The 24,514-nt window shown below is 44.6% G+C and overlaps 1 protein-coding gene across 1 annotated transcript in view; it reads right to left on the bottom strand.

Annotated features, from left to right (window-relative positions):
* XPC (XPC complex subunit, DNA damage recognition and repair factor) overlaps positions 1 to 24,514 on the bottom strand; it is a 52,921-nt gene that overhangs the window by 18,766 nt on the left and 9,641 nt on the right. The window contains exons 5-11 of the mRNA XM_082265399.1: positions 22,236 to 22,320; positions 21,814 to 21,971; positions 19,971 to 20,091; positions 15,795 to 15,884; positions 12,385 to 13,269; positions 10,418 to 10,578; positions 6,028 to 6,109 (exon numbers count right to left, since the gene is read on the bottom strand). Coding sequence (XP_082121525.1) covers positions 6,028 to 6,109; positions 10,418 to 10,578; positions 12,385 to 13,269; positions 15,795 to 15,884; positions 19,971 to 20,091; positions 21,814 to 21,971; positions 22,236 to 22,320 — 1,582 coding nt within the window. The remainder of the gene's footprint in view (positions 1 to 6,027; positions 6,110 to 10,417; positions 10,579 to 12,384; positions 13,270 to 15,794; positions 15,885 to 19,970; positions 20,092 to 21,813; positions 21,972 to 22,235; positions 22,321 to 24,514) is intronic.

Below are 24,514 nucleotides of genomic sequence, written 5' to 3'. Positions count from 1 at the left end.
AACGGACCGTAATGGGTTCATCAGCCTAGAGAGTTGTCATCATAGACCATGGCTAAAAGGTGTCCCTAAAAGTCAGTTTCGGAGACTCAGGAGAAACTGCACTTTGTTGCAGGACTTCCTTGAGGAGGCCAAGGTACTAAAAGAACGATTCCTGGACAGAGGTTATGGATCAGACGAACTTGACTCCGCTATTCGTGCCACTGCGGAGGAGGATAGGAGTCTGATCTTGTACCGTGAGAGGGAGGTTTTACCTATTAATGGGCCAGTGGGGGAGACAACTAGGTTTTCACCTCGTTTTTCCTTTTTTACGTCCTATTCTTCTCACCATTTTTTGGTGAAAAGAATTTTGACTAAACACTGGGGCATTCTGAAGAGTGACAGGGTCCTGGGTTCTTTGATTCCAGACCAGCCCCCGGTTGTCTTTAGGGGTGCCCCTCCATTAAGGTTAAGGATAGCACCGAACATCATTGATCCTCCCACTAGACCTAAATTCTTTTTTGACAGAGATGGGTTCTACCCTTGCAGACGTTGTGCTGTCTGTTCAATTAATCATTTGAAACAGCGGAAGTACACTCAATTTTTGTGCAATGCGACAGGTTTAACCTATGACATCAAATGTTTTGCAACATGCAGCACTAAAAATGTAGTGTACTTAATCACCTGTCCCTGTGGGCTACACTATGTAGGGCGTACCATTAGGGAGTTTCGGGTGAGAATGAATGAGCACATCGGTAACATTCGCAGGGGTTTTCCGAAGCACAACCTATCCAAACATTATGACAAATACCATGGGAGGGACCCTACAGGGACCTCATTTATGGTCATTGATCTTTTCCAATCTAACTGGCGGGGTGGCAACCTACGTAGAGGTATCTCACAGTTAGAAACCCGATGGATTTATCTCCTCAAATGCCTTAGGCCATCTGGTTTGAATGTAGACCTGGATCTCAATTCATTCATTAATAACAGTTAACCTTGGACATTGTGTTTTATGTCGTTATGGACTATTATGCTGGTATAAAATCATTTTCTGATTCTAAATTTTATATCAAGTTGTGTTAGATTGTACACATTCATTTAACCTGTATGCTTTGAGTTATTGTATACTTTTTGGATTTTTATATCACCATTGTATATGTTTGTTATATTGGTAATTCTTCTGGCTTGTGACCTCGACTCTTTTTCGATTTTAATTCTTGTATTTCTCCCCCGGTTTGGGTTTGGAGATCCACATCCGGTTTTTACATATTAGCTCCCATGAGTCCTTGGATGGTCTATGGGGCTGTTTACAATAATTCATGTTTTTTGATATAGTTTTGGTAATATTTCCCATTTGTGGACATATACCTTTTTTATCCATGTATAATGAGTTTTCGTTAAATGATCTTTCTCATGGAAGGTGGATGCATCTTTCCGGGAGATGATCATTTGTTTTGTTTCCGGAACGAAGGCACACTTCCGGTTCATCAGCCTTTAGTTCTAAGGTCTGAGAACCCCTTTCGGTGTCGTAATGCGGTCCATACGTGGTTTCACTTCCTGTGTGACCTCGGAGGGCGTGCCGATTGACCACTTGCACGTCCGGTTTCTATTGGCCTTTATAAGACGTCTATTACGCTGCTCCCTCCCCCCCCCTGATGACGCAGTTGCCTGCGAAACATGTAGGCGGAGCTGTCAGCGTCGACGTCACAAGCCGGATTGAATGCATCGCCCGCCAGCGATCATTGAATTTTATTCTTAAGGTCCCTCATGTTTTTACGTGTGGTGAGTGCATTTTATTTTAAATAAACGCTTTTATTTGGAACATACTGCACCATGGTCTTTCCCTGTCTCTATTCCATGTCTGAGAGGGACACTACATGATAGATCCTATCCTTGGAAGGAGATCTAAGAAATCTAGGAGCTTCTGTCATCATTTTGGGAATCTGGTCGTCCTGCCTTGAGCAAAAGCGTTAATGACCTTTGTGAGAGCATTGGTCACCTGTATTCGGTAAGAGGCCAATTGGTCACTATACATGTGGTGGAGGTTCTCACTTTTTCAAGCACCTATTAGACGGATTTCCTCACTTGCCATGGTGCATGGGTGGATTGGACTGTTCCAGAATTTTATCGTTATTTTTTATTACTTTTAATAAACTTTGTTGCAATGGAGAGCACTATGTAGTCTGACTTTGTACTTGCATGAGATTCGCAGAGCAGTAGGAGGAGCTTGCAGAGCCGGATGCCAGGAGAGACCGGATCGGGAGATTGCAGGAGTGTTTATATACAAAACGGATTGATCTCATCTGTGAGGTGAGCAGGTTTTCCAGCCCGGTGGGGGTGTGCACCTTTTGGTGTCATTAACCACTTTAGCCCCGGAGGATTTGGCTGCTCAATGACCAGGCCCTATTTTGCGATTTGGTACCGCATGTCTTTAACGGACAATTGCGCGGTCGTGCAACGCTGTAGCAAAATGAAATTGACGTCCTTTTTTCCCACAAACAGAGCTTTCTTTTGGTGCGATTTTTATTTTTTGCGCTATAAACAAAAAAAAAAGAGCCACAATTTTGAAAAAATAATATTTTCACATTTTTTTTATATGAAATTCTCAAAAACAAAATGTAAAAATCTAAATTTTGTAACATTTTAGGCCATTTGTTTTCTGCTACATATTTTTGGTAAAAAAAAAAAAAAAATCGCAATAAGCGTATTTTAATTGGTTTGGGCAAAAGTTATTGCGTTTACTAACTACGGGAAAGATTTATGTCATTTTTTATTGTTTTTTTTAACTAGTAATGGCGGCGATCTGCGATTTTTTTTGTGGGACTGCGACAATGCGGTGGACAGATCGGACCCCTAACTGACATTTTTGACACTTTTGGGGGGACCAGGGACATTACTACAGTAATCAGTGCAATAAATATGCACTGTTACTGTAATAATGACACTGGCAAGGAAGGGGTTAACTTTATTGTTGATCAAGGGGTTAAGTGTGTCCCTAGGGGCGTGATTCTAACTGTTAGGGGGCGTGGCTAGTGAAGTCATCACAGAGACATAGGATCCTATATAGCAGGATCACATAGCTTCTGTCGTCAGCCGTCTGTCCTTCTCCCTCTCCTGAGGGAGATCGCGAGTGGCCGGCGGACATCGGAGCCGCCAGTCACACGCGCTGGCTAGGCAGGGAACGAGCGGGGGCGGGAGCGCACCGCCGGCGGCGCGCGCTCGCCCCCTACAGGCTCGTGGGCGAGCGACGTACCCCTACGTCACTTTGCCTGTAGGGGGCTGACTGCCGCAGTATATAGTCGTGCGGCGGTCGGCAAGTGGTTAAGTGATTGAAGAGCACTGCGGCGGATCTCTCTTTATATTGCATTTTTGATTTACACATGGACATTGTTTTCTGGGGGGTAGTTTTATGTATTGTTGATTTAAAAGGACTTTGATTGAAGACACACGATTTGTTATTGCAGTAAAACCTTGGGGGTTTTGCAAGACAAGCAAATTTTTTTTATAAATTATTTTTTTATATAATTTTTTTTTTATAAGTTTTGATTTGATAAACAAGCGAGGTCTTGATATACATGTAGTGTCATGTCACAACTGAGTATAATATAATATAATCATACTGAATATAAGAGAGGCGTCTCTAAATGTAGCAAGATGGTTACATTTAACCACTTGCCGACCAGTCACGTTGACTGTACTGCGGCAAAGTGGCTCGATTCCGTCCAGCGATGTAGTACTACGTTGCTGGACTCCTCCCCTTCTGGGCGGCGCTCGCGCACCGCCAGAGGCTGGCTCCCGCTGTTTTCAGTCACAGCAGGAGTCGGGCCAGGGGAGGAGCGGCGGTGATCACCGCCGCTCTTCCCCGATCGTCGGGGAATCGAGTGTGGAGATCCGCCTGCTTGTGTAAACAAAGCGGGCGGATCTCCTAAGTGACAGGCAGGGTCAGATTGCAGGGTTCAGCATAGCTGAACATGCGATCTGTCCCTGTGTCACTCAGTCACCTCCCCCACACACACGTTAGTAAGCACCAGGCATACATTAACCCCTCCCTCTCCAATAAAATTAACCCCTTCCCTGCCAGTGTAATTTTTACAGTAACAGTGCATATTTATAGCACTGATTACTGTAGTAATGTCACTGGTACCCCCAAAAGTGTAAAAAATGTCAGTCAAGGGTCCGATCTGTCCGCCGCAATGTCGCAGTCCCGCAAAAAAAAAAAAAAAAAAATTGCAGATCGCCGCCATTACTCGAAAAAAAAAACACCAAAAATGACAGATATCTTTCCCTTAGTTAGTAAACGCAATAACTTTTGTGCAAACCAATCAAAATACGCTTATTGTGATTTTTTTTTTTCTAAACATATGTAGCAGAAAACAAATTGGCCAAAAATTTTAAAAAATTTTGATTTTTACATTTTTTTGGGGGGAATTTCATATAAAAAAATGTGAAAAATATTGTTATTTTTTCAAAATTTACGCTCTTTTTTTGTTTATATCGCAAAAAGTAAAAATCGCAGAGGTGATCAAATACCACCAAAAGAAAGCTCTGTTTGTGGGAAAAAAAGGACGTAAATTTCGTTTGGGTACGGCGTCGTACGACCGCGCAATTGTCAGTTAAAGTCGCACAGTGCCAAATCGCAAAAAGTGGCCTGGACGTAAGACAGCAAAATCCTCCGGTGGTAAAGTGGTTAATTAACCAATAAAAACGATATTTAGCGGCTGTGCGCTTGTGTCTCCTTTTTGTACAGATATTTTGTCCGTCACCCAATGGAATCAAGGAGAGCTGCAACAACCTGGCATTTGAAAAGTGAATTATTTTCTAAGACTATCTACCGGCCAGTACTGAAGTGTATATTTGGTCAGCACATGAATTGGTGAAAAATATCTTTTATGGCGTTAAAAATGACCTTTCCTTTTCAATCTGCAGCTGCTGTAATTTTCTGAAATTGCAATACAATATGGCCGCCTGGAGCTGTTCTGTACACAGAATGTTTACTGACCACACCCCCAGAAACATCATTTCCTGCTTGTGTAATTGGCTCACCAATTTTCCCAGAAGTCTCCACTAAGATACAAGTCAGATTTCTGGCATCCCCTGCAACAAAAATGTCATTTTTGGTGAGATACCCCTAATAAGAACACGTCTAAAGGGATGCAGGTGTTCTAAAATTTAGTCGGACCCGTGAAAATTCCGGACCCTCGTCACTTCCGGGGACGCTCCGTCACCACCAGCTGCTGCGAGCCCCGGTGCGCATGCGCACAAGGCATTTTCAAGGTCCGATGAAATTCTAAGACTTACGAACAGCTGACTGAGAGGAGGAGGGGCTGAGGTGGGACGCACACACCGCTGCGGGAAAATGTTACAACAGAGCTGACTTAGAGGAGGAGGAGGTGGGAAGGAAGTGAATACTCATACTAAATAGTCATTATAAAAAATGTTTAGTATTTCTTATTATTTTTTTTATCATTACTATTTAGTATGAGTATTCACTTCCTTCCCGCCTCCTCTAAGTCAGCTCTGCAACATGTTCCTTGCTCGATGACGCGGCGGTGTTGTAACATTATCCCGCAGTTATGTGTGCGTCCCACCTCAGCCCCTCCTCCTCTCAGCTGTTCGTAAGTCTTAGAATTTCATCGGACCTTGAAAATGCCTTGTGCGCATGCGCACCGAGGCTCGCATCAGCTGGGTTATGACGTAGCGTCACCGGAAGTGACGAGGGTCCGGAATTTTCATAGGTCCGACAATATTTTAGAACACAGGCCCAGCAGCTTTCCTCATTAGAGTCCTGCAGCTGTCACAGCTGACAGATAATTATGAAACCACTCCCATTAGACCCACTCAGCACAGAGGAACAAGCAATGATTTATTCAGAATAACAAAAGATAGGAATCTTCAACAAAGGTTGTTATAACCCCTGCAATGTACAGAGATCACCCAGAGGGGAATGTTTTTTTCTCAACAAAAGTGGAGTTACGCTTTAAATATTACAATTGTGTATGTATCTGAATCATCACACATAATTATGGGCACATAGGAGATGTTGGTTACCTTGTAAGGCACTTCTCCCAGCCGCACCACACGGGCCTCCTTCAGCCAAGTGTCTTTGGAGTGCAGCGTCTGAACACACGACCTGAAGGATAGATCACAATCAACTCTGTGCAAGATTTACATGGCCATCAGTTGTGGGTAACCCACTGCACACATCTCATCTCACTGCTTCCAGAAAGGAGGAAAATACACTAAATGGTCAAACTAATGTGCACACCCCTCCAAACGAGATGTCCAGGTGTCCCCAATGAAGAGTACAATTACAGCATGCAAAGACATTATAGAGAATTGTCCCCTTCCAACCTTATGAGAACAGTTTGGGGTGTCATGAATGAAGGAATAATCTATCCTCCCATTTTGTTTTTTCAACTCCATCTGATTACTAAAACCCTAGACTCAGCTTAATTAAAAAGCCTATCTAAGTAAATGTCCTTGAAAGTTTCCAGGACATTACGCTTTGTGGTCAAACTGACCCTTAGAGCAAGTCTGTTTGAAGTAACTAATTATACCTTATCTTAACCCTTGGAACAAGATTGATCTAATGCCAATTAGAACTATGCCTTATTTTAATTAACTCACATGTAAGTACGTGACTTGAAGCACGTAATGGTAAACTGCTATTCTTGTATCAATTCTATGTATAATCTCCTGGAAAGGGACTTCCCCCTTCTACTCTCTCTATAGAATGTTCTTTACTGTCTGAATAAAGCCGAGCATTCTCTCACATCGTTCCTGCCATCTCTGTATCTCATTGAGTGCTCCTAGATATCTGAAGGAACTTTGATGCCTAGGGCCATGGAAGTCTGAATTATTGACAACAATGGACTGGAGCCTGAATCCATGGACACAGAATAATCCTGGTGACTGCAGGAGCAGATCAGGAGGTGAAGTAGAGGTTACTAGTAGAGGAGTGACTGCTGGGCGTATCGGAGGTTGAGTGGAGAAACAGGTCATGGAGGGGCTCACTTGGAGTCACGGTGCATACTGGGATGCAGCTGGAATTAATAGATGACACAGGATGCTTTGGGGTGCATTTAAGCCGAACATACATGGATCAACATTTGGCCGGTTTAGCAGCGGGGACCAGCCAAATTTTTAACAATATATGGGCTAGCTGGTTGTACACAAGTCCATCTATATGTACACCCAGTCTGTTGGATTGTTACAGCTGGCAACACTGATCATTGCATTCCGCCGGCAGGGAAGGCTCCCCAGAATAAAATGAAGTATAGAACAAATCCCCCTAGGGTGGGACTATGTGGGCAACCAAACATCCGCAAATAGTAAAAAATATATTTATTTAGTCATATTGGTAAAATATACATTGAAGTCACAGAAAGTGAATGTACAGCAAATACAACAACATATATGTAAAAGAGATTATATCACGGCTTGATAAAAAAAAAAAAATACTTAAACACATGAAAGAACTTTGTTGCAATAGAGCCACTTGAAACCCGACGCGTTTCAGGTGCGACACACCTTTCATCAGGGGTATATATGTAGTATCAGTAAATACCCCTGATGAAAGGTGTCGCACCCGAAACGCGTCGGGTTTCAAGTGGCTCTATGGCAACAAAGATCTTTCATGTGTTTAAGTATTTTGTATCAAGCCGTGATGTAATCTTTTTTTATTCATTATCAGATTTGAGGAGTACAACGCAATCAGCTGTCATGTTCTTTGTGAAGAAAAAGATAACACTAAGAATGAAGTGTATCCCCTGCGCCTAGGTGTGATATGTGTTCTCAAACATAAATAAAAGCAGCAGCTATAGGAATGGGTTAAAGTGTCAAAAATAGTCAATGTAGAGACTATCTACAGCGCTTGCTAATTTTACTAGTGCAAAAAAATTGATAAAAAGATATAGATAAATTAATCTAGGAAATTAGTATAAATATTCTAGTGCAATCAATGAAGAATAAGTAATAAATAAATGAATACATTAATATGGTAATATAAAACTGTATATTTAAATATGATTCAAATGTGTATCTTATGATGACAAATCAAAAAAAAAAATCAATAAATAAGCAATAGTGCAAATTAATGTGCAACCATAGAAAGTCCATAAAAATTACAATAAATTAGTCCAAGGAATCTTCCAGATCTAAATCAAAGTGCAGGTGGTTTTGTGCTCAATTATCCAATATTCGTGACTTTTGGTGGCGTGGGTTCTTTTTCCAGTGAGTTTGGTAAAAGTGGATGTGGATCACTTACCAGAGGTAGTGGGTCTTATATGCTGTATAGCACTAAGACCAATCACGCCTGTAGGCCTTCCAGGCCAAAAAGTGGGTTCCCCTGTGTCGCTCCTAATATGGGGTGAAGGCTAGATTCCTCCTCACCTTGTTCCACTCCTCAGGGTTAGGGGCCAGGGTTATGCAAGAAAGGAAATGCTCCAATAGTGTATTAAAAGTTTAAAAGTTTTTCCCACATAAGGTAAAATCACATCAAAGTAGGCTCAAATGACAGACAACCGCTGACAGTGGCGAGCGGTGTGTTCTGGCTTGCGTTCCAAAATGCGCGGTTGCGTCACGCCGTGCATTCCAAACTGACGTGTTTCGTCACTTTCTGTGACGTTATCAAAGGTCACCTACCTTTGATAACGTCACAGGAAGTGACGAAACGCGTCGCTACCTTTGATAACATCACAGGAAGTGATGAAACGCGTCATAATTGGAACGCACGGCGTGACGCAACCGCAAATTTTGTAACACAAGCCGGAACACACCGCTCGCCACTCTGCATGTCAGCGGTTGCCTGTCATTTGAGCCTACTTTGATGCGATTTTACCCTTATGTGGGAAATAAACTTTTAAACCTAATACACTATTGGAGCATTTCCTTTCTTGCATAACCCTGGCCCCTAACCCTGAGGAGTGGAACAAGGTGAGGAGGAATCTAGCCTTCACCCCATATTAGGAGCGACACAGGGGAACCCGGTTTTTGGCCTGGAAGGCCTACAAGCGTGATTGGTCTTAGTGCTATACAGCATATAAGACCCACTACCTCTGGTAAGTGATCCATTTTTACTCACTGGAAAAGGAACCCATGCCACCAAAAGTCACGAACATTGGATAATTGAGTACAAAAGCACCTGCACTTTGATTTAGATCCAGGAGATTCCTTGGACTAATTTGTCATTTTTATGGACTTTCTATGATTGCACATTAATTTGCACTATTGCTTATTTATTGATTTTTTTGATTTGTCACCATCATAGTTACATAGTAGGTGAGGTTGAATAAAGACAATAGTCCATCCAGTTCAACATGTGTAGGTGTGTGTGGCCGTAATCATCTCTCATACCCCTGAATATTCTGATCCTTGAGATGTACGTCTAAGAGTATTTTGTAAGCCACCATACTTCCCGCAGAAACCACCTCTTGTGGTAGAGAATTCCACAATCTTGTAGCCCTAACAGTAAAGAACCCCCCACGTTGCCTGAGGTTAAAACGCTTCTCCTCTAATCGCAATGTATGCCCTCGAGTCCTCATGCAATCCCTTCGACTGAACAGCTTTTTTTCTAAGCTGAGATCCCCATTGAGATATTTTTAAATTGCTATCATGTCCCCTCTCAGGCGTCTCTTCTCCAGGGAGAATAAATCGAGCAATTGCTGATGCTCTTCATAATTAAGGTCCTCCAATCCTCTAATTAGTTTAGTTGCCCTTCTCTGGACTCTCTCCAGCTCCAACACATCCCTTCTGAGGACTGGCGACCAGAACTGGACAGAATACTCCAGATGCGGTCGGACCAGAGTTTTATAAAGTGGAAGGATTATAGTCTTATCTCCGGAATACATCCCTTTCTTTATGCATGCTAATATTCTGCTGGCTTTGGCAGCTGCCGCTTGACATTGCATACTATTGCCTAGTCTATCCTCTACCAGGACTCCCAGATCTTTCTCCATTTTTGATTCCCCCAAAGGTTCCCCCCTAAAGTGTATTGTGCAAGTGCAATACCTTACACTTCTCCACATTAAACCTCATTTGCCATGTCGTTGCCCACTCCGTTATTTTGTCCAGGTCATTCTGTAGGATATCTGCTTCATGCTGTGCAGTTATTGCCCTGCCCAATTTTGTGTCGTCTGCAAAAACTGATAATGAACTAATGATCCCGACCTCAATGCTGTTTATGAATAAATTGAACAGGGTTGGTCCCAGGACCATCTTCATAAGATACACATTTGAATCATATTTATATATACAGTTCTTCATTGCCATAATAATGTATTAATTTATTTATTACTTATTCTTCATTGATTGCACTAGAATATTTATACTCATTTCCTAGATGAATTTATCTATATCTTTTTATCTATTTATTGCCCTAGTAAAATGAGCAAGCGCTGTAGATAGTCTCTACATTGACTATTTTTGTCATGTTCTTTACCTGGAATAGACGGCTTCCCCTCGGCAGTAGCCCAGGATGACAGCAGATTCTGGGTAGATAGCCTCGTATTTCAATAGATGTCTCTTCAAGGCATAGAGCGGATGATTCTTGTATTCTGTGATGGAGGTTGGCAGTGGTTTATCCAGTAATTTAGCTTCAAACTGCAGGTACAACATCAGAGATTTACAGAGTCATCACAGATATTTAAGGTTGCCTTCATTCAGTAACACATTTTCCAGCTAGAGTTTTTAAAGTCTTGAATCAAAGCGGAGCTCCAGCCCCCCCCACCGAAAAATTAAAATGTAATATTAGGACACTTAGCTGTCAAGGGATCCCACAATGTCGGCACCCCAGCAGATTTTTTAATCAGCTCTGGGATGCTGCCGTCACCATTCGATGTTAGGGAAATCGGCATTGAAGCCGCAAAGCATCACAGCCGGCTCCCTACTGTGCATGCCCAAAGCGCGCTGTGCTTTGCGAATGGCCCAGGAAGGAGGAGGGGGCCCGAACTTCCGAGGGAGCTTGCTGTTGCCACATCTTCTGGAAGTGGGGACGGGTACCTTTCCAAATCAGGATCGTTCTGTCTGAATCCCCCCCCCCCCCCCGTGCCGCTGTGTCAGAAGGAGCCGATGGCTCTGTTCTGACACTGAATCTCCGAAAAGGGTGGACCCGAGGCGCAGAGCAGTGCGCCTCGAGCCAGCCCATTTGTGTGACACTAGCGAATGAAAATTCGCTACTGTCTCACAGATCCTCCTCCTCCTTGGCCAATGCCATTGGCCGAGGAGGAGGCGGGACGCGGGAGGACTCGAAGAGACGCAGGGACTGAAGAGAGGAAGCCGCCGCTACAACAGGTAAGTCAAGTGCACTGGGGCTTGGCACGCTGTTCACTCTGCATTGTGGTCAATCAGTCTGCATTAAAATTGGGCACGCTGTGGTCAGTCTGAATTAAAAGGGGGCACGCTGTGGTCTCTCTGCATTGAAAGGGGGCACGCTGTGGTCTCTCTGCATTGAAAGGGGGCACGCTGTGGTCAGTCTGCATTGAAAGGGGGCACGCTGTGGTCAGCCTGCATTGAAAGGGGGCACGCTGTGGTCAGACTGCATTGAAAGGGGGCACGCTGTGGTCAGACTGCATTGAAAGGGGGCACGCTGTGGTCACTCTGCATTGAAAGGGGGCACGCTGTGGTCACTCTGCATTGAAAGGGGGCACGCTGTGGTCACTCTGCATTGAAAGGGGGCACGCTGTGGTCACTCTGCATTGAAAGGGGGCACGCTGTGGTCTCTCTGCATTGAAAGGGGGCACGCTGTGGTCTCTCTGCATTGAAAGGGGGCACGCTGTGGTCTCTCTGCATTGAAAGGGGGCACGCTGTGGTCACTCTGCATTGAAAGGGGGCACGCTGTGGTCACTCTGCATTGAAAGGGGGCACGCTGTGGTCACTCTGCATTGAAAGGGCGCACGCTGTGGTCACTCTGCATTGAAAGGGCGCACGCTGTGGTCACTCTGCATTGAAAGGGCGCACGCTGTGGTCACTCTGCATTGAAAGGGCGCACGCTGTGGTCACTCTGCATTGAAAGGGCGCGCGCTGTGGTCACTCTGCATTGAAGGGGGCACACTATACCTTGATTACTGAAGGCCCCTTTCACACTTTTGTGACCTCAAAGTCACGCAATTTTTTACAGCGTTTTTTCCGCAAAGCAATGCCTATTACATTTATGCATACATTTTGTACGGCCCCTGAATGATGTTACAAAAATCCAAATGGCCCTTGGCAGAAAAAAGGTTCCCCACCCCTGGTATAGAGGGATATGCTTTAGTCAGATTTCATGTCTGAGTGTTACAACCACTTTAAAGTTTCAGTGAGGGAAATGCACTCTGTGCTCCCACACATACAGTATGGTTATCACAGTCACTCTGTCTTCTGCAATCATGAAAATGCTACTAAAAAGGATAGAAGAAATATAGTTCTCACCTCGGCTTCTTCTCGATCTTCCTGATTCATGTCACGATTTCTAAAAGGCATCAGCGTCTCTTCCCACCACTCCGGATCGACGCGGCGTTTGCGGGTATTGGTCATCCACTCCGGATCATATCTACGCGTCACGTCGTTAATGTGGCCTGAGGTATCGATCCCCACAATGTAGGTGACGGGCTTGGTGGCAGCCTTGAAGCATGTTGAAGGCTTGTTCACCGTCCCATGGAGGCAATCCACACAGATCCACTTCTCCTCCTTCTCCAGGTAGACTTCCAACCACTGATCGCTGCCTCTGGGGACCGGTGGTATCTCCTCATCCTCATCTGATGAGATGACCTTGCCTCTTCTTGTCGGCTGGGCATCGTCACTCTTAGGGGAACTTTTCGCTTTGGGCTGTCCCGGACTCTTTGATGGTACTATTGAAGAGTTCGTCTTGCTCTGATTTAAGGGACTTGCAACTTTCCACACAACAGGCTCGTCCGAGTCAGAGGAATCGCTCTCCTCGCTCTCCTCGCTGTCCTCGCTCTCACTGCAGGCATATTCAGAACCGCTGCCGCCCGTCCCGCTCTCACTTTCTTCCTTGTAAGAAATTTTAGAGGCTGCTTTTCTCCGAAGCTTGTTTTTGGGGCCGGTTCTTGGCTTGGCCTCCTCATCACTCTCGGCTTGGGCCTTTTTAGACTTCTTCTTTGATTTTTTTGCCCCTTTCACAGATTTTTCTGCTGCCATTGGAGTCTCATCCTCATCGTCCTCCCCAAAAACCGGCTCCTCTTGTTTCAGCTTCTTCTTTATTTTGGGCTTCGCTTTTGATTTAGAAGGCCTCCTGGGTTTGTGGGATTTCTTTGTTGTTTTAGAGGCTGACCTCCCTGTAGAAGGACGTTTCTCCTGGAGAGGAGCACAAATCCATTTTAGAAAACTGAGCCAAAGTCTGATTCCAATGTTACCAAAACTATACTAGAAGGCCAAATTATTATTACAATAATGCACATCCCCTACAGATGTGAGCACATGGCTTGCTGCCGCCATGTTTGTTTGATGGTGAAATGACCATCAAGGCTGAACTATGACAACACGGTGCTGTGAGGGTCAAATGCTGGGAAATTAGAGAACCATGTTCACAGGGGATAAACAGCATTTGGAATACGATTAATTACGGATATCTACTGGGAGGATGTTCTGTGCCTGCTGATATCAGTTCATTATACCCACATCATGAAAAACGATCAATAAATGCTGTTTTATATGTTGCTTATACAAGGATATTCGTTTTTTTGTATTCTTCAAAAAAACCTGGTTGATCCTGCTGCTCTCTATCTCCCCCTTCTGTCCATGCCCCCAATTCAGATAGGAATTCTGCAGAGCAGTGTTGGCAGCTCTGCACATGCTCAGTTCTTAGTGAGTTTCTATGCTGAGCATTTCCTCCCTATCACATCTGAGCAGCCCACGTAACTATAGCGTACACATGTGGGCATATACACAGTGGTAAATGACAGCCCACTCCATCCCTCCTCCTCCATGCCCACTATCTAGCTCAGTGGTCTCCAAACTATGGCCCTCCAGTTGTTCAGGAACTACAATTCCCATCATGTCTAGTCATGTCTGTGAATGTCAGAGTTTTACAATGCCTCATGGGATGTGTAGTTCTGCAACAGCTGGAGGGCCGTAGTTTGGAGATCCCTGATCTAGCTAAACACAATGGGGAAAATTATATGTAGATTGATGGAGGCTTTACCTCCCTCTTATACTAACACACAGGCTGGAGGGGCGTGACACAGCCTGTGACTGGCAGAAATCCGCCCACAACTTATTGCCAAAGAATAATAAAGATTTAATTTCAAATATATATTTGTATGGCAATTAACCATTTGCCTACTGGCCACTTTCACCCCCTTTCTGCCAAGGCCAATTTTCAGCTTTCAGTCCAGTCCCCATTTGAATGATAATTGCGTGGCCATGCAACACTGTACCCATATGAAATTTTTAAAATTTTGTCCACACAAATAGAGCTTTCTTTTGGTGGTATTTAATCACCACTGGGTTTTATATTTTTTTGCTAAATAAACAAACACTGAAAATTTTGAAGAAAAAAAAAACTTTTTCATAGTTTGTTATCAAATTTTGCAAACAGGCCATTTTAATCCTTCACTGATGGGCACTGATAGACTGCTCTAATGGGCACTGATGAGGTGGCACTACTGGGCATTGATGGGCAGATATAGGCGGCACTGATGAAGCGGCACTGGTGGGCACTGATGGACTGATATGTGGCACTGATGGGCACTGGTAGGCACCACTGATAGGCACTGTTACGTGGCACTGATAGGTGACATTGATGAGGAGGCACTGGTGGGCACTGAGTGGCAGCAGCAGTGGGCACTAATTGGTAGCAGTGGTGGACACAGATTGGCAGCACTTTTGCAGAAGCCAATTATAGTCTAATTTCTCCTGTCTGAGAAGGAGCGTTAAAGAGAGCCGGTAACCGGCTTCTGTTGACATCGTGATGAGCTGTGATTGGACAACAGTTGATCACATAGTAAAGAGCCGCTGATTGGTTTCTTACCTCAATCTGTGATCGGCAGTGTCTTGAGGACACTGCGAACACAGAGCGCGCCGCCCGCGCCCAGCACCGGTTGCAATCATGGGAGGCCGTCAAATGACGTATTTTGATTGGTTTGGTGCAAACGTTATCGCGTCTACAAACTACGGGAAAGATTTATGTCATTTTTACTTTTTATTTTTTACTAGTAATGGCGGCGATCAGCGATATTTAGCGGGACTTTGACATTGCAGCGGACAGATCGGACCCCTAACTGACATTTTTGACACTTTTGGGGGGGACCAGTGACATTACTACAGTAATCAGTGCTATAAATATGTACTGTTACTGTAATAATGACACTGGCAGGGAAGGGGTTAAATGTGAGCCTAGGGGAGTGATTCTAAATGTGGAGGGGCGTGACATGTGAAATGATCATAGAGACCTGTGATCCTATATAGAAGGATCACAGGAGCTCTGTGATCATTCCAGGGAGACGAACAGTTGGCTGTGTTTACAACAGCTGACCGTTCGTCTCTCTCAACGGGGAGCGATCGCGGGTGTCAGGCGGCAAATGGAGCCGCCTGCCCCGTGCACCGGCTTTCCCGCAGACGAGCGGGGGCGGCACGCGCTCGCCCCCTAGCTGCCTGCGTGCGACCGACATATACCTACGGTGGTTTGCACAGGAGTGGCTGCCTGCCATAGTATAACTGCGGCGGGTGGTCGTAAAGTGGTTAAAAGTGAACTAATTCTGTAAAACAAAAAAAAAGTTATATATAACTGTCATTTTATGCTTCAATATATCCAAATATGGATAGAGCAATAAGTAAAACGGGAAATCATTAGAATTTGAGGGACACAGAGCCGATCTTACTTTGGCAGGTGGCTCCTTCAGAGGGATGGGCTGCAGCGACAACACCAATCGGCTCAGAAGCTGCAGAGCTCGCAGGAGGATCAGGAACAGCTGCAGAGAAACCAGAAAAAAACACAATCAGATGCATTTGTGAAAATTATCACATTTTAACCGTACATTGGTGCTTTTCAAGTGGTACCCATGCCAAGTGGCCGACCTCCTGCATTCAAAATGCAGCAGGGCAGCCGCTTGGCCTGGGACACGGAAGCAAGTGGAGATCGCTGGGTTTGGGATATCACAGTTATGGTATATACATAGTTGCACTGGTCCAGGCCAGAGCAATCTAACTATGTAAAAATATCTTTATCTGAATTTCTTCTTTAAAACACCAAAAAGACATTAAGCAGGTCAACAAACAAGACTCCAATTATTAAAGTGGTTGTAAACCTCAGATGTGAAATATGAACAAAGCATATCCCTCTATAGTGTGTACTTATCTCTATCCAGAGCACTGAGTGTCATTTTGGTCTGCTGCCTCCTTCCTCTGCTATCAGCATGAGTCACTTCTGACATGTTTTCCTGACACCAAGAGAAAAAAAGGTGACATGGGAGGGACCTCCAGCACACAGCTTGTTCCTGTGTGCTGTGTGAAGGCAGGTGTGTATCTTCCGTCCAATCAGCTCTCAGAGCTCTCCTCAATGAGCTCTGCAGTGTGTAATTTCAGCTCTCCGCTCCCTATTTTCTGAACTCTCAGACGAGCTTTATACTTTCAGCACTTTGAACAGCTGTAGAGGAGAGAAGACTGCAGAGAAACAGATACAACTTATGTGGGAGGATTTGTTTAATCTCTGTGTATCACCTGAGGCCAATCAATTCACTGGGTATATGCGAGTGTTTACAACCACTTGTCACTTGACTCTTTAACCACTTCCATACCGGGCCCATTCTGGCACTCCTCTCCTACATGTAAAAAATCATCATTTGTTTGCTAGAAAATTCCTCAGACCCGCCAAACATTTTAGGGATCGACCGATTATCGGTTGGGTCGATTATCGGGGGCCGATATTCACTTTTTTTTGAAGTATCGGTCACAAACTTGCTGATATGGCCAATATTGCTTCAGGAGGTTGTACCGGAGTGATTCCTGCAGTTATAGGCTTCACCCCGGTACCGTTTTTATAGAGCCGATGGTCGGATTTCTTGTAATAAACAACAACTGATGCAGCTAATCCGCCACTCTGCTGTTATTACAAGCAGTGGGAGGGGACGTCCCCTCCCCCCCTCCCACCGCTACGCCCAGGTCTTCCGTCCCACAGGTAGGCCCAAGCGACCAGCCAGCACGTCCGCCGGTTGGCTGAAGACCCAAACAAAGCCAGAATCGCCTCTGATCGGGTCTCCGAAGTAGTAACCCAGAATCGGTCATGACATCACTTCCGGTTACTGGAGCCTTAAAAAGAGAGCATTCAAAACAGCCAAACTTGGGGTTTTGAATGCTTTTAAGTGCAGAGGAGGGGTTTGGGGTCCTGTCACTGCCTATTACTGTCACAAGGGAGGTTTACATTCCTTGTGACAGCAATAAAAGTGATCAAAAAAAAAAAAAAAATAAAGGACAATGTGAAAAAAGAAAAAAACAAAAAACGTTAAATGTACAGAATATCAGCACCTAATATCGGTTATCGGCCTGAAGGGTGGCTGCAAAATTGGTACGGGTATCGGCACTGAAAAAATTATATTTGCTGATCCCTAAAACATTATATATGTTTTTTTAACACAGACCCTAGTAAATAAAATAGCAGTTGTTGCAACTTTTTATGTCACACAGTACTTGCACAGCAATTTTACAAACGCGTTTTATTTTGGTAAGAAAATGGTTTCATGAATAAAAAAAAAAAGCACACAAAAGTTAGCCCATTTTTTTTGTATAATGTAAAAGATGATGTAAATAGATACCCAACGCTTTCAAACTACACAAACTCGCGGAATGGCGCCAAACTTCGGTACTTAAAAATCTCCATAGGCGACTCTTTAAAAATGTTTACAGGTTACCAGTTTAGAGTTACAGAGAAAGTCTTGGACTAGAATTATTGTTCTCGCTCTAATGCTGGCCATACACTATACGAAAAAATCGTTCAAACGAATTTTCCAAAAACAAACACTCGGCCGTGAGAGCAAACGATCGTGCCATCATGTAATGACCAAATTTTGATTGATAAATCGTTCAATGGACATAAATTAATCTGTTTTTTGTTCATTTTGTCACATACATCTAGTGCAAACAGTTCGGGCGAGAAATACATTAACCTTTCAATTTATCTTTCGTTTGGCAGAATTTTCCAAACGTTCCTTTGATTTTTCAGCTCTGAAAAGTTAAAACCGGTTTTCTATTCTTGCCCATTAACTGGACGAAAAACGAATGAACGGACCAAATGACAGATTTACGAATGATTTTCAGCTAGTGTATGGCCAGGATTACGTTCGCGACGATACCTCACGTGTGGTTGGAACGCCTTTAACATATGTGGACGCGACAAAGGTATGCGTTCGCTTCTGCGTGCAAGCATGTGGAGACGGGGGCGCTTTAAAAAAATTTTTATTGTTTATTTGATTTTCTTTTTAAAATATTTTTACACTTTCCCTTAAAAAAAATGTTTGGATCACTTTTATTCTTAATACAAGGAATGTAAACATCCCTTGTAATAGGAATAGTAATACAGGAAACAGGTATGGGTTAGGGTGATATTGACAAATTGATATGCGTCATGCCATCCCCCAAAGAATTAGGGTACAAAAGGAGAAAAAATGGTCGCGATGGGGTTTTAGAGCCGGTTCACACTGGGGCGACTTGTCAGGCGACTTGGTCGCCTGACAAGTCGCCGTGGGTCGCCTGCCATAGATTAGCACAGGATCCATTCTAATAGGAGCGACACAAGTCGCTCCGACTTAGAAAAAGGGTCCTGTACTACTTTGGGGCGACCTCGGAGCGACCTGCATTGACTTCAATGATATGAAGTCCGTGCATGTCGCTCCGAGGTCGCGGTGTGTGCTGTGCACCGCGACTTCACAGGTCGCCCCGGCAAGTCGGGTCGCCTGTATGTGAACCGGCTCTTAACGAGGCACATACATACATAGGAGTAACAGACAAAGAATATTTTATATAAAAATGTAAATATTTATTAAACATATAAAAAGACAAGGAAAGAGGCTGAGTAAACCAAACAATACTCAAAACCTCATAGAAATGCAACAAGGTTACCAAATCGACTAAACGGCACGGTATTAGCCTGTTGAATAGTGATTCGAACCAGGTAGTCCCAACATGTTTCGAAATCCTATAATGATTTCTTCATCAGGGGAAAGGATAGCACAGAGTTATCTATTTATGAGAGATCATGTAATATCAATAAATCAAATCAATACATATCCAAATATATTTTTGAATAAATATACAGTAGTATATCAATATATCTATTGTCATTTGAAAGGAGTTGAATTTTTTGAGGTTGTGAGTATTTGGTTTACTCAGCCTCTTTCCTTGTCTTTTTAAAGGTTTAATAAATATTTACATTTTTATTTAAAATATTCTTTATTGTCTGTTACTCCTATGTATGTATATGCCTCGTTAAAACCCCATCGGGACCATTTTTCCTCTTTTTGTATTGTAATAGGAATAGGGCATGACAGGTCCTCTTTCTGGAGAGATGTGGGGTCTATAAGACCCCGCATCTCTCCTCTAGGCTGGAAAGACTGAGATAAAGAAAAAAAAAAGAAAAAACAATTTCAGCCTTTCCAGCCGAGTCCACAGCAGTATTTACAACTGCTAGGCCGGACGTGACATCATAACATCACACCCGGGCCTCCGAGAGTCATAGAGACTGCCAGGGACCATCTGGTCCTCGGTATTCTCTACGATTCCTTCTCTAGCTCGCTGATCGCATTGCATGGGTGAGCTGGTAGAAGCACGGTAGCGTGGCGGGGGCGGGGGAGGAAGGAGGGAAATGTCCCCTATCGCCACCTGTAAGAATGATCAAGCGGCTGAACTACCGCTATGTTTGTTCTTACAGTGCAGGGAATCGCCAGCTGCAAAAGAGGAGCTGCAGGCATTATCCAGATATCTCCACTCAAAGTCCAGGACGTCATATGACCTCCTTGGGCTGCAAGTGTTTAATAGGCCATGATAGGCATTATTTCTTCTCTTACATGAATCATTTCCTCTGCGTCTCTCACTCCGTACACCCCAAACCTCCGCTCCAAGGTACCGGACAAAGATTCTTGTTCATCCAATGACATTTCAGGATTCAAGGTGAAGGTCGATGTGAACCTGAAAATAAATCAGACATTTCCTGTGAGATCCTAGGCAGGGTGGTGACTCTTGCCCTGCAGGATGCAGAGCAGGAGGGAGACACTAAGGTGATGAAGACACAAAAGAAAAAGATGAAGCAAGTAAAAAGGTTTTCTATATATGGTTGGGGTATCTATGTGGATTTACTATTAACCACTTGACCTCAGGAAGATTTACCCCCCCCCCCCCCCCCCTTCATGACCAGGCCATTTTTTTGCAATACAGAACTTTTCTTTCCTACCAGCGTGGAAGTAATGGATTTTCTTTCCCTGCTCTGCAGGGAAAGAAAATCCATTACTTCCACACTGGCAGGACAGAGCTCTTGTTTACATAGGCAGAGCTCTGTTCTGTGTGTCTTCCTGAAGATCAGTGGGTGCCAGCGGTCATCTATTGGCCGGCACCGGCCGATCAGCATCTGTACATGATCTAGCGCAGCAGAGCCGCCTTGCCGTCGTACATGTAAGTGATATGGTCAGCAACTGGTTAAAGCTAAACTCTGAGATAAACTAATATTTTCTTTATCAGAGTCATGTGTATTCATCCTTCAGTCTTGGTTGCTTCATGTATTTCTTCCAGATCTGTGCAGTAATCCAGTGTGAGACTTCCTGTAATAAAGACCGCTCACTGCTGCTCTCTCTCCTTGTGCAGGGTGACTGTTCTTGTCTCCGCCCCCTCCTGTCGTTTTCTACAGGCAGCCTGTAGTGGGTGGAGCCTGCTAGGTCCCTCCCACATCTCTTCTTTCCCCTCTTGTGCAGGGTGACTGGTCTTGTCTCCGCCCCCTCCTGTAGTTTTCTACAGGCAGCCTGTAGTGGGTGGAGCCTGCTAGGTCCCTCCCACATCTCTTCTTTCCCCTCTTGTGCAGGGTGACTGGTCTTGTCTCCCGCCCCTCATGTAGTTTTCTAGAGGCAGCCTTTAGTGGGTGGAGCCTACTAGGTCCCTCCCACATCTCTTCTTTCCCCTCTTGTGCAGGGTGACTGGTCTTGCCTCCGCCCCCTCCTGTAGTTTTCTACAGGCAGCCTGTAGTGGGTGGAGCCTGCTAGGTCCCTCCCACATCTCTTCTTTCCCCTCTTGTGCAGGGTGACTGGTCTTGTCTCCGCCCCCTCCTGTAGTTTTCTACAGGCAGCCTGTAGTGGGTGGAGCCTGCTAGGTCCCTCCCACATCTCTTCTTTCCCCTCTTGTGCAGGGTGACTGGTCTTGTCTCCGCCCCCTCCTGTCGTTTTCTACAGGCAGCCTGTAGTGGGTGGAGCCTGCTAGGTCCCTCCCACATCTCTTCTTTCCCCTCTTGTGCAGGGTGACTGGTCTTGTCTCCGCCCCCTCCTGTAGTTTTCTACAGGCAGCCTGTAGTGGGTGGAGCCTGCTGGGCCCTCCCACAGCTCTGCTATTTGCACAGGCTATGTAAGGCATAGTGATGATGTCACTACTACATTTACAAGGGTTTGCAAGGGAATTTGGTGCGTACAAAGTGAGTTTTTAGCCTCTCTGGTTATTGAGGGATATATTTAAAGCAGGGGTTTTCAAACTACAGCCCTCCAGTGTTCAGGAACTACAATTCCCATCATGCCTAGTCATGTCTGAATGTCAGAGTTTTACAATGCCTCATGGGATGTTCCACAACAGCTGGAGGGCCGTAGTTTGAGTATCTCTGGTTTAAAGGATAGTTTTTGTTCCCGGAATTCGGCTTTAAATAAAAGATGGACATACCACTTCACCAGGTTGGTCAGGTACACCACATCCACTCTAGCAGCTGGAATGTTGGCAAACTTGGTGGGAACGACAGACAGCGCCACAGCCTGGAGGTCAGGTGAGTTGCAGGTGTTGCTGCGGTAAATGCCATTGGCCAGGAGGCAGAGGAGGTGGACCTGGAGAGTGAGAGATGTCTGAGATGAGCTCAGAGTACAGAACGACCCAAGACATAAGGAGGCATTAAACGACACACACCAGGGACCTTTATTTTATTGCTATCTGCAGCCTTGAATCTGCCCATCTTAATGCTGCAGCTGAAGATATTCTTAAAAATGCTGGGAGATTACCATAGGTACCTTGAGTGTTAGTATGAAAACCTTCACCATGCAAGACAGGAGAGTTTTATCAGTGACACGGGGATCTGTGCCCCGTCCTCTCACCTTGTGAGTGTCTTCTCGAAGCTCCTTGCAGAAGCGGCTCATCATTCTGCGCAGATAAGCAGCAAATTCCGCCTTCCTCTTCTCCCTGTAAAGCATTAAGGACTGTTATAAGCTTCTCCCGCATCTGCAAAGCCAAAGCCAAAACCCAGCACTCGGCACACTCTACATGGTGTGACATTTCACCCCCCAGACAAATAAAAGCTGGGCCAGGGAAAAAACTGTATTTAATGCACCATACCAGTCCTTGGATGTGGTGGCTGCATTGGTTTTCTTTTTTTAGTCTAGTCTAACGACAGTTTCAGCATGCACAGATAATCACTGTTGATCCTGCCAGAAAGGCAGCATCCTTCTTATGTCTTGTGAACTAAACTGCAAGCACAATGTTGTATACCTTCTGTAAAGTACTAATCCCACCCCCTCCTGTAAAAGTAGAGCAAGGGTGACAACCATTGCTCTCTTTATAGATACAGTGGAGGAGTGAGGGTAGTGAAATGACCACAGAGACCTGTGATCCTGTATAGGAGGATCACAGGCGCTCTGATCAATTCAGAGAGAAGAACGGTCAGCTGTGCCATCCTCTCTCCGTAGGCAGCAATCATGAGTGCCTGCCCGCAATCACGGCCACCGGTCGAGTGGATCGGCATCTCCGCTGCCAGGGGGGGGGGGCAGGAGCTTGCTGCTAGCTGTGCGCGAACGACCGCAGTAGGGCTACGTCCTTTCGCGCAGCCGAGCCAACCTGTCGCAGTAAATCTGCGGCGGACGGTCGGCAAGTGGTTAAAACTGAACTCCGGGATAAGCAAATATTGTTTAAACCCATTCCTCATGTGTATTCTTCTTGAATCTCGGTGAGCTTTGTTTATTTATTCCAGATCTTTGCAGTAATCCAGTATGAGAATTCCTGTAATAAAGACCGCTCACTGCTGCGCTCTTTCCTTGTACAGGGAGACTGGTCTTGTCTCCGCCCACTCCTGTAGTTTTTTGCAGGGAGCCTGTAGTGGGTGGGACCTGCTGGGCCCCTCCCACAGCTCTGCTTTCTCTCTCCTTGTGCAGGGGTACTGGTCTTGTCCCCACCCCCTCCTGTAGTTTTCTGCAGTGAGTGGGATCCCACAGCTCTGCTCTCTGCGCAGCCAATGTACAGCACAGTTTATGGTGCCCATAAAGTGGATTTATATCCTTTGTGGCTATTGCAGAATATGTTTAAATGAAAGATTTTTGTTACCAGAGTTCAGCTTTAAGGTGGTTGTAAACCTCAGACATGAAATATGAACATAGCATTTCCCTCCACAGTGTGTACTTCAATCCAGAGCACTAAGTGTAATTTCTGTCTGCTGCCTCCTTCCTCTGCTACAAGCATGAGTCACTACTGTCAAATTTTCCTGACACCATGTTTTGTCACACTTTTGGGGTTTGATATGTGTAAAGAGAGATCACACAAATACTTAAAGGAGTAACATTAAAAGTAATGACAGATACAGATATTAGAAAATATAACAAGAATACTTAACTAAAGATGCAGTTTCGCCACGGAGTCCCCCATAAAGGCGTGGCCAGGTAATCAGACTAGACACTTAAATGTTGCATGACGCAGCTCTGGATGAGACTAACTTATTCCAGTTTGGGCTGTGGTATTTAGAATTGTGTATAAGGAATAAACAACTGCCAAGCCAACTCCCTTTGCAATAGAACACCTCAAGGACTTAGTTAACAATACCATTCCTTTGGCATAAGGTAAACCCATGCTTATGTCCTAAAATGGCCTCCCTAACCAAGATTTGGAGGATTAAAATTAATTAGTGAGCCTTATTATTAATAAGGACATATAAAATATACAGTATGCCCATCACACCAAAAGAAAAAAGGTGACCAGGAGGGAGCGCCAGCACACGGCCTGTGATTGGCAGCCTCAGCTCTGTTCCTGTGTGCAGGGGGTGTGTCCCTTCCCTCCAATCAGCTCTCAGAGCTCTCCTCACTGATGTAACTCTCCATCCTCTGATTTTCAGAACTAAGATTTCTGCATTTTGAATGGATGAAGGGGAAAGACAGCTGCAGATAAACAGGTACATGTTATTTGGGATTTGTTTCATCTCTGTCTATCACATAAGACTAATCACTTTACTGGGTATATATAAGGGTTTACAACCACTTTAAGGGTCATGTCCCCCTAAAGCTGGTATTTCGGTTTAGAGTGGACAGGGCTTGGGTAATCATTGGAGTTGGTTTACTAAAACTGGAGAATGCAAAATCTGGTGCAACTATGCATGGTAGCCAATCAGCTTCTA

Source organism: Pelophylax lessonae (genome assembly GCF_965119305.1).
Source record: "Pelophylax lessonae genome assembly, chromosome: 8".
NCBI classification, from domain to species: domain Eukaryota; kingdom Metazoa; phylum Chordata; class Amphibia; order Anura; family Ranidae; genus Pelophylax; species Pelophylax lessonae.
This window is presented reverse-complemented; position numbering and strand designations above follow the sequence as displayed.